General features: G+C 26.9%; 1 protein-coding gene across 2 annotated transcripts in view; it reads left to right on the top strand.

Moving 5' to 3' along the window:
* Nucleotides 1-4,532, top strand: part of LOC117169133 (F-box/LRR-repeat protein 16) — a 46,930-nt gene extending 42,398 nt beyond the window's left edge. For both annotated transcript variants that reach the window (XM_033355323.1, XM_033355324.1), the window contains exon 7: nucleotides 4,055-4,532. In XM_033355323.1, coding sequence (XP_033211214.1) covers nucleotides 4,055-4,203 — 149 coding nt within the window. In that variant the 3' untranslated portion in view covers nucleotides 4,204-4,532. The remainder of the gene's footprint in view (nucleotides 1-4,054) is intronic.
* Nucleotides 4,533-13,983: the final 9,451 nt, after the last annotated feature.

Raw genomic sequence — 13,983 nt, 5'->3', positions numbered from 1 at the left:
TTTCAATAAATTAGTTGAATTTTTAGCAAAATAGTTGACTTTAAAAACGGATACTTTATAACAAAATTGATTTATTTTGAACAAAATGAATTAATTTTCAATAAAAAACATGAATTTTTAACAAAAACGATTAGTTTTATTCTACAAATTACGAATTTTTAACAAAACAGTTCCATTTTCAACCTAAGAGATGAATTTTTAACTAAAATTGTAAATTAAAAAAAAATGCAACCAAAAACATGATTCTTCAACCAAGAAGATTATTTTTCTATTGAAAAAGATGAATTTTTAACAAAATATTCGTTTGAAACTAAAGAGATGAATTTTAAAACTAATATGGTGTATTTTTAATCATAAAAAAAATGAAGTTTTAACCAAGGAGATTAATTTCTTCTAAGAAGATGAATTTTTAACAAAAAACACAAAATAAAAGAAAGTTACGTTTTCAAGCAGAAATTAATTTCCCATAAATTAGTGGAATTTTTAGCAAAATAGTTGACTTTAAAAAAGAATACTTTATAACAAATTTTATTAATTTTTAACAAAATGAATTAATTTTCAATAAAAAACATGAATTTTTAACAAAGACGATTAGTTTTATTCTAAACAATACGAATTTTTAACAAAACAGTCCCATTTTCAACCGAAGAGATGAATTTTCAACTAAAATCATAAATTAAAAAAAAGGTTGCAAACCAAAAACATGATTCTTCAACCAAGAAGATTATTGTTCTATTGAAAAAGATGAATTTTTAACAAAATATTCGTTTGAAACTAAAGAGATGAATTTTAAAACTAATATGGTGTATTTTTAATCATAAAAAAATGAATTTTTAACCAAGGAGATTAATTTCTTCTAAAAAGATGAATTTTTAACAAAAAACACAAAATAAAAAAAAGTTACGTTTTCAAGTAGAAATTAATTTCCCATAAATTAGTGGAATTTTTAGCAAAATAGTTGACTTTAAAAAAGAATACTTTATAACAAATTTTATTAATTTTGAACAAAATGAATTAATTTTCAATAAAAAACATGAATTTTTAACAAAGACGATTAGTTTTATTCTAAACAATACGAATTTTTAACAAAACAGTCCCATTTTCAACCGAAGAGATGAATTTTCAACTAAAATCATAAATTAAAAAAAAAGTTGCAAACCAAAAACATGATTCTTCAACCAAGAAGATTATTTTTCTATTGAAAAAGATGAATTTTTAACAAAATATTTGTTTTAAACTAAAGAGATGAATTTTAAAACTAATATGGTGTATTTTTGACAACAAAAAATGAATTTTTAACAAAGAAGATTAATTTCTGCTAAAAAAATGAATTTTTAACAAAAAAAAACTAAATAAAAAAAAGTTACATTTTCAAGCAAAGATGAAGTTTCAATAAATTAATTGAATTTTTAGAAAAATAGTTGACTTTAAAAAAGGATACTTTATAACAAAATTGATTTATTTTCAACAAAATGAATTAATTTTCAATCAAAAACATGCATTTTTGACAAAGAAGATCAGTTTTCTACTGAAAAATATGAATTTTTAACAAAAAACACAAATTAAAAAAAAGTTACATTTTCAAGCAGAGATGAATTTTCAACAAAATAGTTTCCTTTAAGAAAAGGATACCTTATAACAAGATTGATTTACTTTCAACAAAATACATAAATATTAAAAAATATATTAATGAAGGAGATTAGTTTTTTTTAAGAATACAAATTTTCAACAAAATAGTGACAAATACAAATTTTCAATAAAACAGTCCCATTTTCTACCAAAGAATGATTTTTCAACTAAAATGGTACATTTTTAACAACAAACTAACAAAAATTTCAACCAAAAACATGATTTTTTAATAAAGAGGATTAGTTTTCTACTTAAAAAGATGAATTTTTAACAAAATATTCATTTTAAACTAAAGAGATGAATTTTCAACTAAAATGGTGAATTTTGAATAACATAAAAAGAATTTTCATCTAAGAAAATATGCATTTTTAACCAAGAAATTTTTAACAAAAAACACGAATTAAAAAAAATTACATTTTCAGAGATGAACTTTCAACCAATTATTTGTAATCTATTTGTATTCTATTATAACATTTTCAACAAAATAATTGACTTTAAAAAAAAGGATACTTTTTAAAAACATTGATTTATTTTCAAAAAACTAGATTAATTTTTAACCAAAAAAAGCAATTTTTGACCAAGGAGATTAGTTCTATACTAAAAAAATACTCATTTTGATCCAACTGCATGAATTTTCAGCCAGTTAAAAAATAAATTTTCAACAAACATTTTTTTTTATCAAAGTAGTTCAGCTTTGAACCAAAAAGATGAATTTTTAAGCAAGAATCTTAATTTTCTAAAAAAAAAAAAAAATTTTAAACATATGAATTTGATCTAAAAAAGACAACAACAAATCAAATTAAATAATGGATTTTTAACAAAATAATGAAACTTTCAATCAAGATCTTAAACTTGAACGAAAAAATATCAGTTTTCACCCAACAATGGAAGAGCTAAATTTTCAGCTTAAAATATTAAGTTTCAATAAAAACACAAATTTTTCAACAAAATAATTACATTTTGAGTATAAGAAATGAATTTTTAACTGAAATCATGAATCTTCAATCAACAAATGAGAGTTTAACCAAATTGTTGAATTTCCAGTGAAAAAAACAACTTATTTTCAATTAAAGAAATTAATTTTCGACCCAAAAGATGAATTAATCACCAAGAAGGTAAATATTATAACAAAAAAATTTTTTTAACAAAATGCAGGTTTTTTCAAGCAAATAGTTGAATTTTCAAGACAATATAGATGCATTTTTCACCAAACAGTGGAATTTTTATTATCAGAAAATTATTTTCAACCTAGAGAGACAAATATTTTAAAAAATTACTCTTCTCCCATAAAAGGGGGAATTTTCAGTTCAAAAGTATGAATTTGCTACCCCAAAAGGTGAAAGTTCAACATAACAGTTACATTTTGTACCGCAATTTTTTTAAATCAAATATTTGAAGCTTTCACCAAAGACAATGAACCTTCAATAAAAAATAGTTTAATTTTCTTACTAGGTTTTATCAAAGCAGAAAATTTTCGGAAAAAATGCGAAAAAGTCGCACGATCCAAGCCCCGCATTTAAAGATCTTTCCATTTGGAAAAAAAGCCTTAAACATAATGAAAAAGGTCAGTGACTGCCCTGGCGAGAATTTCGGATACGAATTCATTCTGAATAATTCTGAAATTAAAAATTAACCCGACTCAATACAGTTCAATCTGAACTTCTAATATAAACCAATCAAAAAAAATATCAATCCGAATAAATCCGAACTCAGATTGATACATATATACTGTATTTTTAATCCGAATAAATCCGAGTTCGTCTTGAATTGGATTCATTCGGATTGAAAATCGGTTTAGGTCAATCCAAGCTCGGATTCATTCGGATTGAAAATTTGTGTTCGGATTGAATAGCATTGAGTAGGATTAATTTTTAAGAGATTTCGAACATCGAACGAAACTAAAAACTTTTTTCGGATTGGTTTAGATATTTCCAAATTTTAATGACAAATTAATATTAATTTTTATTTAATGCTTCCTCAGTCAGAAAGCAAAACAGTTGATACAACTTCACAGCAAGTGCAATGATTAATTAGATTTAAATATAAAATAACATGTCTTTTTCAAATTCAACTATAAAATAATTGCTTTTCTATTTTTGAATATAATTACTCAATTTATCATTTATTTCATAGCTTCATGTTGCACATTTGCGATACCTGGCAATTTTATTATTATTATTATTATTATATTAAAAATTGTGCCTATCACAATATGCGACGCACGTGCCTTTCACAAGATGCGACTCACATGCATTGCATCCTGTGAGCACGGCGTGCCACGAACACCGCGAGGGTAACGTGCCGCGTACAGCGTGAGGGCAACGTGCCTCGCGTATGGTGAAGGTAACGTGTCTCGCACACAGTGAGGGCAACGTGCCTCTCAGATTTTTATCTGAGTCATGACAAAATGACGGTTATTTTTCAGGTTGTCCATTGCTAACCAGTAGTGGTCTCTCGAGTCTAATTCAGCTGAGGCATCTCCACGAATTAGAGCTAACCAACTGTCCAGGCACATCAAGGGAACTCTTCGACTATTTACGAGAACACTTACCGCGTTGTCTGATAATCGAGTGAGCTGGACTCGAACCGAGAATAACTTCGAGACTGCGTTTCTCTCAAGTCAAGGGTGGGTCATTTAATTTCTCTTCTGAAAAGAGAATTAACAAGACATGACTCGACTCATCTAGTCAGGAACAGTATAAAAAGTACAAGAGCATCCAAGCTTCGAGACAATTTTACCACATAGCAATTAGGGAATTAAACGACTTGCCGTGCCGCGATTGAGGATAACGTCCTCACGAAAATTCAACCGAAACCAAATATTCATTAGAAGGCAGAGTCTAGCTTTTGACAGTATAAATTTATTATTATTATTATTATAAAATAACACGGTTTCAAAGATAGTCAATAGTTCTTTTTCACACGCCATTTTATCGTGCCTTTTTCTTTGAATTTTCAATTTTCAGATAGAGTTTATTGTTTCCCGAGTCAACTTATTATACATACTCCTAAATCAAATATTTAAATAACCGATTGACCGATTAATTAATCAGAGGTAAATCTCGATTACTTAATCTTTTATTACACAGTGGGCATGAGAGAAACCACTAGTTAGAACTGTGATAAATGTTTAATGATTGTTTTTTCTTTTTAGTTGTTTATCTATTTTTATTTAATTATCATTTCTTGGGTATTGTTTCACTATTAATTGTCGGTTCAGATTTCTGTACTTTGACATTTAACCCTGCATTACTTATCTCAAATTCTATTAAATTCTGTTGAGTCAACTTAAATATTCCTAAAATGGTACCTCATTATTCAAGTGGTAACGTGCCGAATACTGAATAGTTTGTTTTTCAGTACATTCATGTTAAAAGAATCTCTCTTTTGAATCCTTTTAATTTTCTTGAATTTCTTGAATTCCTGTGATTTATTTTAATTCCCTGAAGTTCTTGAATTACTTTTAATTTCCTGAATTCATTGGGTTCCTTTGAATTCATTGAATTCCACTGCATTTCTTGAATTTGTTTGAATTACTTTTAACTTTCGGAATTCATTGAATTCCCTAAATGCCTTTGAATTTCCTGAATTTCTTTGAATTTTCTGAATTACTTTGAACTCCCAGAAATTCTTTGAATTCTCTGAATTCCTTTAATTTTTCTCTGAATTTCTTGGAATTCCCTGCATTTTTTTTAATTCCCTGAATTACTTTTAAGTTTCGGAATTCATTGAATTTCTTAAATTCTTTTGAATTACCTAAATTTCTTTGAATTTTCTGAATTACTTTGAATAACTTAAAATTCCCTGAAATGGCTTTTAATTTTCTGAATTCATTAAATTCCCTGAATTCCTTTCAATTTCTTTGAATTCACTGAATTTCTTGAATTCCGTGGATTATTTGAATTCATTGAATTTTTCGAAACTTCATTAATTCTTTTAAATTATTCTGAATTCCTTGCATTACTTTGAGGCCCTTGAAATTCCATGAATTCCTTTGAATTGTCCGAAATTCTTTGAATTATTATTGAATTTATGAATTCATTAAATTCCTTTGAACTCGTTGAATTACTTTTAATTTTCTGAATTAATTGAATTTCATTGAATTCCTTAAATTTCTTTGAATTTCTTTTCATTCCCTACATTCCTTGAAATTTCCTGAATTACTTCTAGATTTCTGAATTCATTGAATTTCTTTGAATTCCCTGAATTACTTTGAATTTCCTTAATTCCTTTGAATTACTTGAATTTTCTGAACTACTTTCAATTACTTTAAATGCCCTGAATGACTTTTAATTTTCTGAATTCATTGAATTTCCTGAATCCCTTCGAATTTCTTGAATTTCGTGGATTATATATCACTGAATTTTTCGAAACTCCATTAATTCTTTTTAATGCTTCTGAACTCCTTGCATTATTTTGAGACCCTTGAAATTCCCTGAATTCATTTGAATTTCCGGAACTTCTTTTAATTATTTTTGAATTTATGAATTCATTGCATTTCTTTGAACTCCCTGAACTACTTTTAATGATCAGAATTCTGTGAATTCCTTTTAATTCCCTGCATTAATTGAATCTCTTGAATTTCTTTGAATTTTTTGAATTCCGTAGATTACCTGAATTCATTGCATTTTTCGAAACTCCATGATTTTTTTAAAATTCTTCTGCATTTCTTGCATTATTTTGAGGCCCTTGAAATTCCTTGAATTCCTGGAAACTTCCAGAAATCATCTAAGTTTCTGCATTATTTTAAAGACCTTATAATTCCTCTATTTTTTTTAAATTCTTTAACTCTTCTAAACTTCCTGAATTTCTATAAATTATTTTTTTAATTTTAAGGTCCTTGAAATTCTACGAAATCATTGTATTCATTTAAATTCCCTGAATTCCTTTGAATTATCTGAATTAAATTAATTTTTGTAAACTTCCTGCATACCTTGCATTATTGTGAAAACCTTGGAATTCCTTGAACTATAAATTCATGGAATTTCTTGAATAAGTGGAATTACTTGAATTCTTCTAAAATCCCTGAATTTCTTGCATTATTTTTAAGTCCTTGAAATTCCCTCAATTGTTCTGAACACTCTGAATTCCCCTGTTTTCCTCTGAATTATCTCATTGCCTTGAATTCCTTGAAATTTTCTAAACTCCTTGAATTCTACCTCAATTCATGGAATTCCCTCCCTAGATTCCTTGAGTTATTTTGAAATCCTTGGGACTCTGAAGTCTTTGAAATTCCTTTGATTTTTTGAATCATTGGAATTCATTGAGTTAGTATAATTTATCTGAATTACCTGGAATTTCATGGTTTTGAATTCCTTAAATTGATGGACTTTCTTGAGGTCATAGAATTTCTTGAATTCACGGACTTTCTTGAATTCATTGAATTGATGGAATTTCATGGTCTAGAATTCCTTGAATTAAAGAAATTTCGGGAGTTCATGGAATTGTTTGAATTCATGGAATTTCTTGAACTCATGGAAATTCTCGAACTCATAGAATTTCTTGAATTCATTGAATTGATGAATTTTCATGGTTTTGAATTCCTTGAATTAAAGGGATTTCTTGAGTTCATGGAAATTCTTGAATTCAAGGAATCTCTTAAATTCATGGAATTCCTTGAATTGGTGGAACTTCATGGTTTTGAATGCCTTGAATTGATGGAATTCCATGAGTTCGTAGAATTTCTTGAATTCATGGAGTTCATTGAATTGACGGAATTTCACAGTTTTTAATTCCTTCAATTGATGGGATTTGTCGAGTTCATGAAATTTTTTGAATTCATGGAATTTCTTGAATTGGATGGAATTTCATGGTTTTGAATGCCTTGAATTGATGGAATTTGTTGAGTTCGTGAAATTTCTTGAATTCATGGAATTCTTTGACTTGGTGGAATTTCGTGATATTGAATTCCTCGAATTGATGGACTTAGTTGAGTTCATAGAATTTCTTGAATTCATGGATTTCATTGAATTGATGGAATTTCATGGTTTTGAGTTCCTTGAATTGATGGAATTTGTTGAGTTCAGAAAATTTCTTGAGTTAGTGGAAGTCCTTAAACTGTTCTAAACTCTCTGAATTCTTTGCTATATTTTGGAATTCTTCTCAACTCTCTGAATTCCTTGAATTCGTCCGGACTCCGTAGATTCCTTGCATTATTTTGAAATCCTTGGGATTCTCTGAAGTCTTTGAAATTCCTTTAATTTCTTGAATCAGTGGAATTTATTGAGTTAGTAGAATTCCTCCGAATTACCTGGAATTTCATGGCTTTGAATTCCTTGAATTTATGGACTTTCTTGAGCTCATAGAATTTCTTGAATTCACGGAATTTTGTGGGTTTGAATTCCTTGAACTGATGGAATTTGTTGAGTTCATGAAATTTCTTCAATTCATGGAATTTCTTGAATTTATAGAATTGCCTTAATTCACGGAATTTCTTGATGGACTTTCTTGAGTTTATAAAATTTCTTGAATTCATGGAATTCACCTGAATTACGTAAATTCCCTGAAATATATAAATTCCTCTGGATTATACTAAACTCCCTCTATTCCTTGCATTATTTCTAGGTCCTTGGAATTTCTTCAATAGATGAAATTCCAAGAATTCATGAAAATCAGTGAATCCAAGAGAGAGATTCCTTAATCATGAAGGTATTATTTTAAAGGGCAATCTAGGGACACAATACCGAGGAAAAAAACATTCCAAAGCATGTTAATTATAATTCCTGGAGCGGTCCTTGCTCTTACTGTCCTTTTGAAACATCCCTGCGATTGTAGATATAGCAAGTGAGTCTAAAAATACATTTTTTTTCCTCTACGTTTCATATATTTGTACAAATTTAAATGGTATATATTCTTCTGTATCGAGTTTGCACACAGGCATGTGCTTAAGTAGGTATTCACTTGTCCGAAATTTCATTTTCGCGAAAACTCATTTAATATGATTAAATAATGAGATTTCAATGATTTTCCAAATATTATTAAATATTTCCAAAATTTCAAAGGTTTCCTCAAAAATGTTTTCAAGAATTTTAGACAGATTTCCCAAAGATTTAAATGATTTTCAAAAGATTTCAAATATTTTGCAAAAAATTCGGACAGTTTGAAAAGATTTCAGAAATACTTCAATGATTTCCGAAAGATTTCAATAATTTCGAAAAATTTTCAGAAATATTTCGCAAAGATTAAAACAATTTCAGAAATATTATCAAATATTTTTAATATTTTACAAAAATGTCAATGATTTTCAAAAGATTTCAAGTGTTTTGCAAAAAATTCGGATAATTTGAAAAGATTTCTCAAAGATTTCAACAATTTAAAAAATATTTTAAAAATATTTTAAATAATTTATAAAGATCATGATTTTCCACAAATTTTCTAAATTTCGCGAAGATTTCAAATATTTTCTAAAGATTGTGGATAGATTTAGAAGATTTTACAAAGAGTTCAATGATTTTCTAAAGATTTCCATTATTTTAAAAATAGGATCAAATATTTATAAAACATTTGAAATATTTCCGAAGATTTCACAAAAATTGCAATAATTTCGCAAGGATATCGCGACGATTTAAAAGTTTTCGCAAAGATTTTTGATAGATATGAAAATTTCAAACATTTTAATGATTTTTTTAAGGTTTCAACAATTAAATTTTTTTAAAGATTTCAATTATTTCCCAAATATTTCAAATATTTCATAAAGATTGCGGATATATTTAAGAGATTTCAATAATTTTCCAAAGATATTACGAAGATTTGAAAGGTTTCGCAAAGATTTTTGATAGATATAGAAGATTCCACCAAGACTTAAATGATTTTCAAAAGATTTTAATCATTTCTACAAATATAACCAAACGTTCCAAAAATATTTAAGATATTTCGGAAAGATTTCACAAAGATTTAAATAATTTCACAAATGTTTCAAAAAGATTTAAAAGATTTCCAGATTTTAGAAAAAACTCAATGATCTCCCAAAGATTTAGAATATTTCGAAAAGATTTCAAATATTCCGCAAAGATTTCACAGAGATTTTGGATAGATTAAAAAATTCCACAAAGGCATAAATGATTTTTCGAAGATTTCGAAAATGTTTCAGAAATATTTCGAAGATTTCAAATATTGCGCAAAATTTAAAACAGTTTCACAAATATTATCAAATATTTTATAAAACATTTTTAATATTTTACAAAAATGTCAATGATTTTTGAAAGATTTTAAATGTTTTGCAAAAAATTCGGATAGCTTGAAAAGATTTTACAAAGACTTCAGTGATTTCTCAAAATATTTTAACAATTTAAAAAATATACCAAATATTTCAAAAATATTTTTAATAGTTTATAAAGATCATGATTTTCCAAAAATTTCATATATTTCCTAAAGGTTTCGGATAGATTTAAAAGATTTTACAAGGAGTTCAATGATTTTCTAAAGATTTCGATTATTTTAAAAATATTATCAAATATTTACAAAACCTTTGAAATATTACCAAAGATTTCACAAAAATTATAATAATTCCCGAAATCTATCACGAACGTTTGAGAGATTTTGCGAAGATTTTTGATAGATATAAAAGATTTCAACAATTACATTTTTTAAAATATTTTATAAAGATTTCAATTATTTCCCTAATATTTCAAAGTTTAAATAATTTCAAACATATTTAAAAATATTTATAAACTATTAAAAATATTTCGCAAATATTTCGGGTAGATTAATAATATTTCACAGTCATAAATTGTTTCCCAAAGATTTTAGGTAGTTTTTGTGCAAAAATCTTTTTCTTTGTCTTTAGCACAAATAGATTAAATAATGATCACAAAAAAGCATTTTAATCTGGTAATTCTTTAAACATCAAATATTTTATAAATCGAATGAAACAGTATTTCATGTACAAATTAAAAATTTATTAATTTATTTCAAACAAAAAAGTGTCGTTTCTACTATAAAAGAAGGCTTTTTAACGAAATCCTTGAATTTTCAGCAAAATAATTAAATTTTCAACATAATAGTTGAATATTCAACCTATAAAGACAAATTCCCAACGAATAAGTGTCATAGCTTATATTTTAATAAAAAAAGAATGAAATTAATACAACAAACTAAAAGAATTTTGAAACCAAAAAGGCGAATTTTAACAAATACATTTTTTCACTCAAAAAAATAATTTAAAATTTATCGAAATTATTGAACCTTCAAGCCAAAAATAAAACATGACTTTTCAACAAAAAATTAATTTTCCACGAAACTGATGCATGTTTACCCAAATAAAATGAAATTTCAAACTACAAAATTATTTTTTTACCAATAAATGCAAATTTTAATTAAAAAAGATCAATCTTAAAAAATGGAAAAAGTACATTTTCTGTTAAAAAATTAATTTTAAACCAAAAAAAAAGTATTTTCAACTACACAGTTATATTTTCAACAAAAGAAATAAGATAGAAATAAGAAGAAATAAGAGAGGAATACTCGAGCAAAAAGTTTCATTTTCATTTCAAAAAAAAAGAAATTTCAAAAAGAAAGAAATTTCTTCGAGTTTCCTCGATCAAAATATGAATTTTTAAATTTTCATTAAAAAAAAAGATGAAAATTCTTTTAAAGCAGAAGAATTTTTAATTACAAAAAAAGCTAAGTTTTCATCCAAAAAAGATTCTAGTTGACTCTGCAAGATCAAAAATTGAATTTATTAACAAAAAAATATGTTTTTACAAAAAAAATGAATTCACAATCCAAAAAGACCAACTTTTTCAACTATGAAGTATGAATTTTTAACAAGAGTTGCATTTTTTATCAAATAGTTGCATTTTTATCCAAAAATATGACATTTGACTTGAAGCAGATAAATTTTTAATTAAATAAAAACAAAATCAAAATTACATTGTCAAATTACATTGACATTGTCAATCAAGAAAGATCGAAATTTATCCTTAAACAGATGATTTAAAAAAAAAAAAAAAACCCTTTAAAAAATCGTTAAATTTTCATCCAAAGAAGATTTCAGTTCACTTTCTATCGCCAAAATAAGAATAGTAAACAATTTGCAACCGAAATGGATATATTTTTAAGAAAATTATTAAGTTTTAACTATGTAATAAAATTTATAACTAAAAGGATAATCTTCAGATTCTTCAATTCAAAATATGATTGTTAAATTTCAAACGATTTGAATTAGAAATGATACAATTTCAACTCCTTTCTAATAAAATTGTCCATTAAAAAAATGCAATCTGAAATTTTCAATTTGGATCGTTTTTAATTAGAAATAATACAGTTTTAATTCTTTTGAATTTTAAATGATTGAATTTTCATAGTTGTATTCGAAAAACATTTCATTTTTAACGTTTTGAACTTTTCCTAATTTCAAAATTTGCTTATAATCTTAACTCAATGAAAATTTCTATTCTTATATTAAAAATAAAATTGATACAATTTCTAATCTTTTCTAATAAAGTTATCAATTTTTCAAGATTTAATCAAAAAGTGTAAATTTGGAACGCTAATAATTATAAATAATACAATTTGGAAAACTTGTGTTTCAACGCTTTTCTGCAAGAGGCGCTACAAACGATGCCAACTAACTAAAAATCCGAATCTATGCGTCCAAATTTTCCAAATGGAACTTCGTGCTAATGATTTTTTTTTGAAAAAATGAATTTTAGGAAAATAAAATTTCGGAATAATGAACACTTACCTGCATTTAAAGACACTTAACCGCACCGAAACTGATGACGGTGAAAATGAGGACCGCCTCAGTCCTACACGGAGAGAAGTTTGATAGAGCCGCTCACCCAACACGTACTATTATTGTCGCCCCAATCACACAGCGAACAGTGCCACTTCTGTTTAGTAGAACGGCTTTATTGATTCGGAAGAACCATTACCCCGAACAAGCTGAACCGTTTGATCAACAGTATAGTCGAGCCGTTCTGCACGCGCGACAGAGTTCCGCGCTTGCGCAGTTTAGGAAAATATAGCACCACATTTCGGAGCGGCTAATCTCCGTAAGTTCGGGGTAACCAGTTTCCCGAATCTGAAGGCGGACGCCACCCCAAACCGAAGTGCAGCGACTCTCTCACGACTAGCGCAACGGTTATACCTAAATTTTCTCCGTGTAGATGTTTTAAAATGTATATGGTCGATCTGACAATACACGACTTATATGACTTTAATGACTCGATTTGATGCGAGAGTCGATCATATGTACTATGGGGATCCAGAATTTATCTTTCAATTCACAAATCTAAATTTCAAGCGCTTTAAACTAATTTAAATGCGAGCGACTATTCAATTAAACTGTTTAAAGCACTTTAGATTGTTAAAATCAAAAAGGAATATTTTTAGAGCGTCTACTTTTGGAAAGTTGGTTCCATTGGATCCCCATTAATTTAAACTCCTATCTTCTTAGTGTTCTCTAATCTTAAGGTATTCCCCTACTGAGTTTTTCTCACCGTATCATCTTAGGCGTTTAGCAAAAAACGATATCGAATATCGATACATTATTTTGTGTGGTGAAAGTTGTTGATAATTTTAATAAATCATGAAGTTGATGAATGTTAAACTAGACGGTGTTTCGCTGTCCATTCGTCATCACCACGAAAGACCTTACATCTCTATTAGGTTGGTCAAAAAAGAATTTTTCATGTCTTAAGATCTCATCCTCTTCATTTTGTTCAGGGTGGCCGTGTTGAACAAAAAAAAAATCGTTTTTTCCTTGCATGGGATTTCTTGAATTCTTTGAATTCCTTAAATTCATGGAATTTATTGAATTCCTGGAATTCATGCAATTACTTGAAATTATGGAATTTGTTTAATTCATGGAATTTCTGAAATTCCTAGAATTTCTTGCATTCATGGAATTTGATTAATTTTTGGAATTTCTTGAAATCATATAATTTCTGGAATTCAAGGAATTGTTCTAATTTCTTGAGTTCATATAATTTCTTGAATTCATGGAATTCCTTGAAATCATGGAATTTTTCTAAATCTTTGAATTTTTTTAATTCATGGAATTTTTATAAATTCATATAATTTTTAAAAATTATGAAATTCCTTAAAATCATGGAATTTTTATAATTTCTAGAATTCATGTCTCTATGAATTCCTTAAATTACAAATTCGTTGAATTCTTCTAAACTTCCTATATTCCGCGCAATATTAAAATCCTCGAAATTCTTTAAATTCATGAAATTTCTTGACTCCATGACATTTTTGAATTCATGGAATTTCTTGTATTCGTAGTATTTCTGGAATGCATGGAATGTATTGAATTTATGGAATTACTTGAAATCATGAAATTTTTTTAAGTCATGGAATTTCTTGAATTTATTAAATTCAGAGAATTTATTAAATTTCTTAACTTCA

This window comes from Belonocnema kinseyi, chromosome 3 (assembly GCF_010883055.1).
Source record: "Belonocnema kinseyi isolate 2016_QV_RU_SX_M_011 chromosome 3, B_treatae_v1, whole genome shotgun sequence".
Classification (NCBI taxonomy): Eukaryota; Metazoa; Arthropoda; class Insecta; order Hymenoptera; family Cynipidae; genus Belonocnema; species Belonocnema kinseyi.
This window is presented reverse-complemented; position numbering and strand designations above follow the sequence as displayed.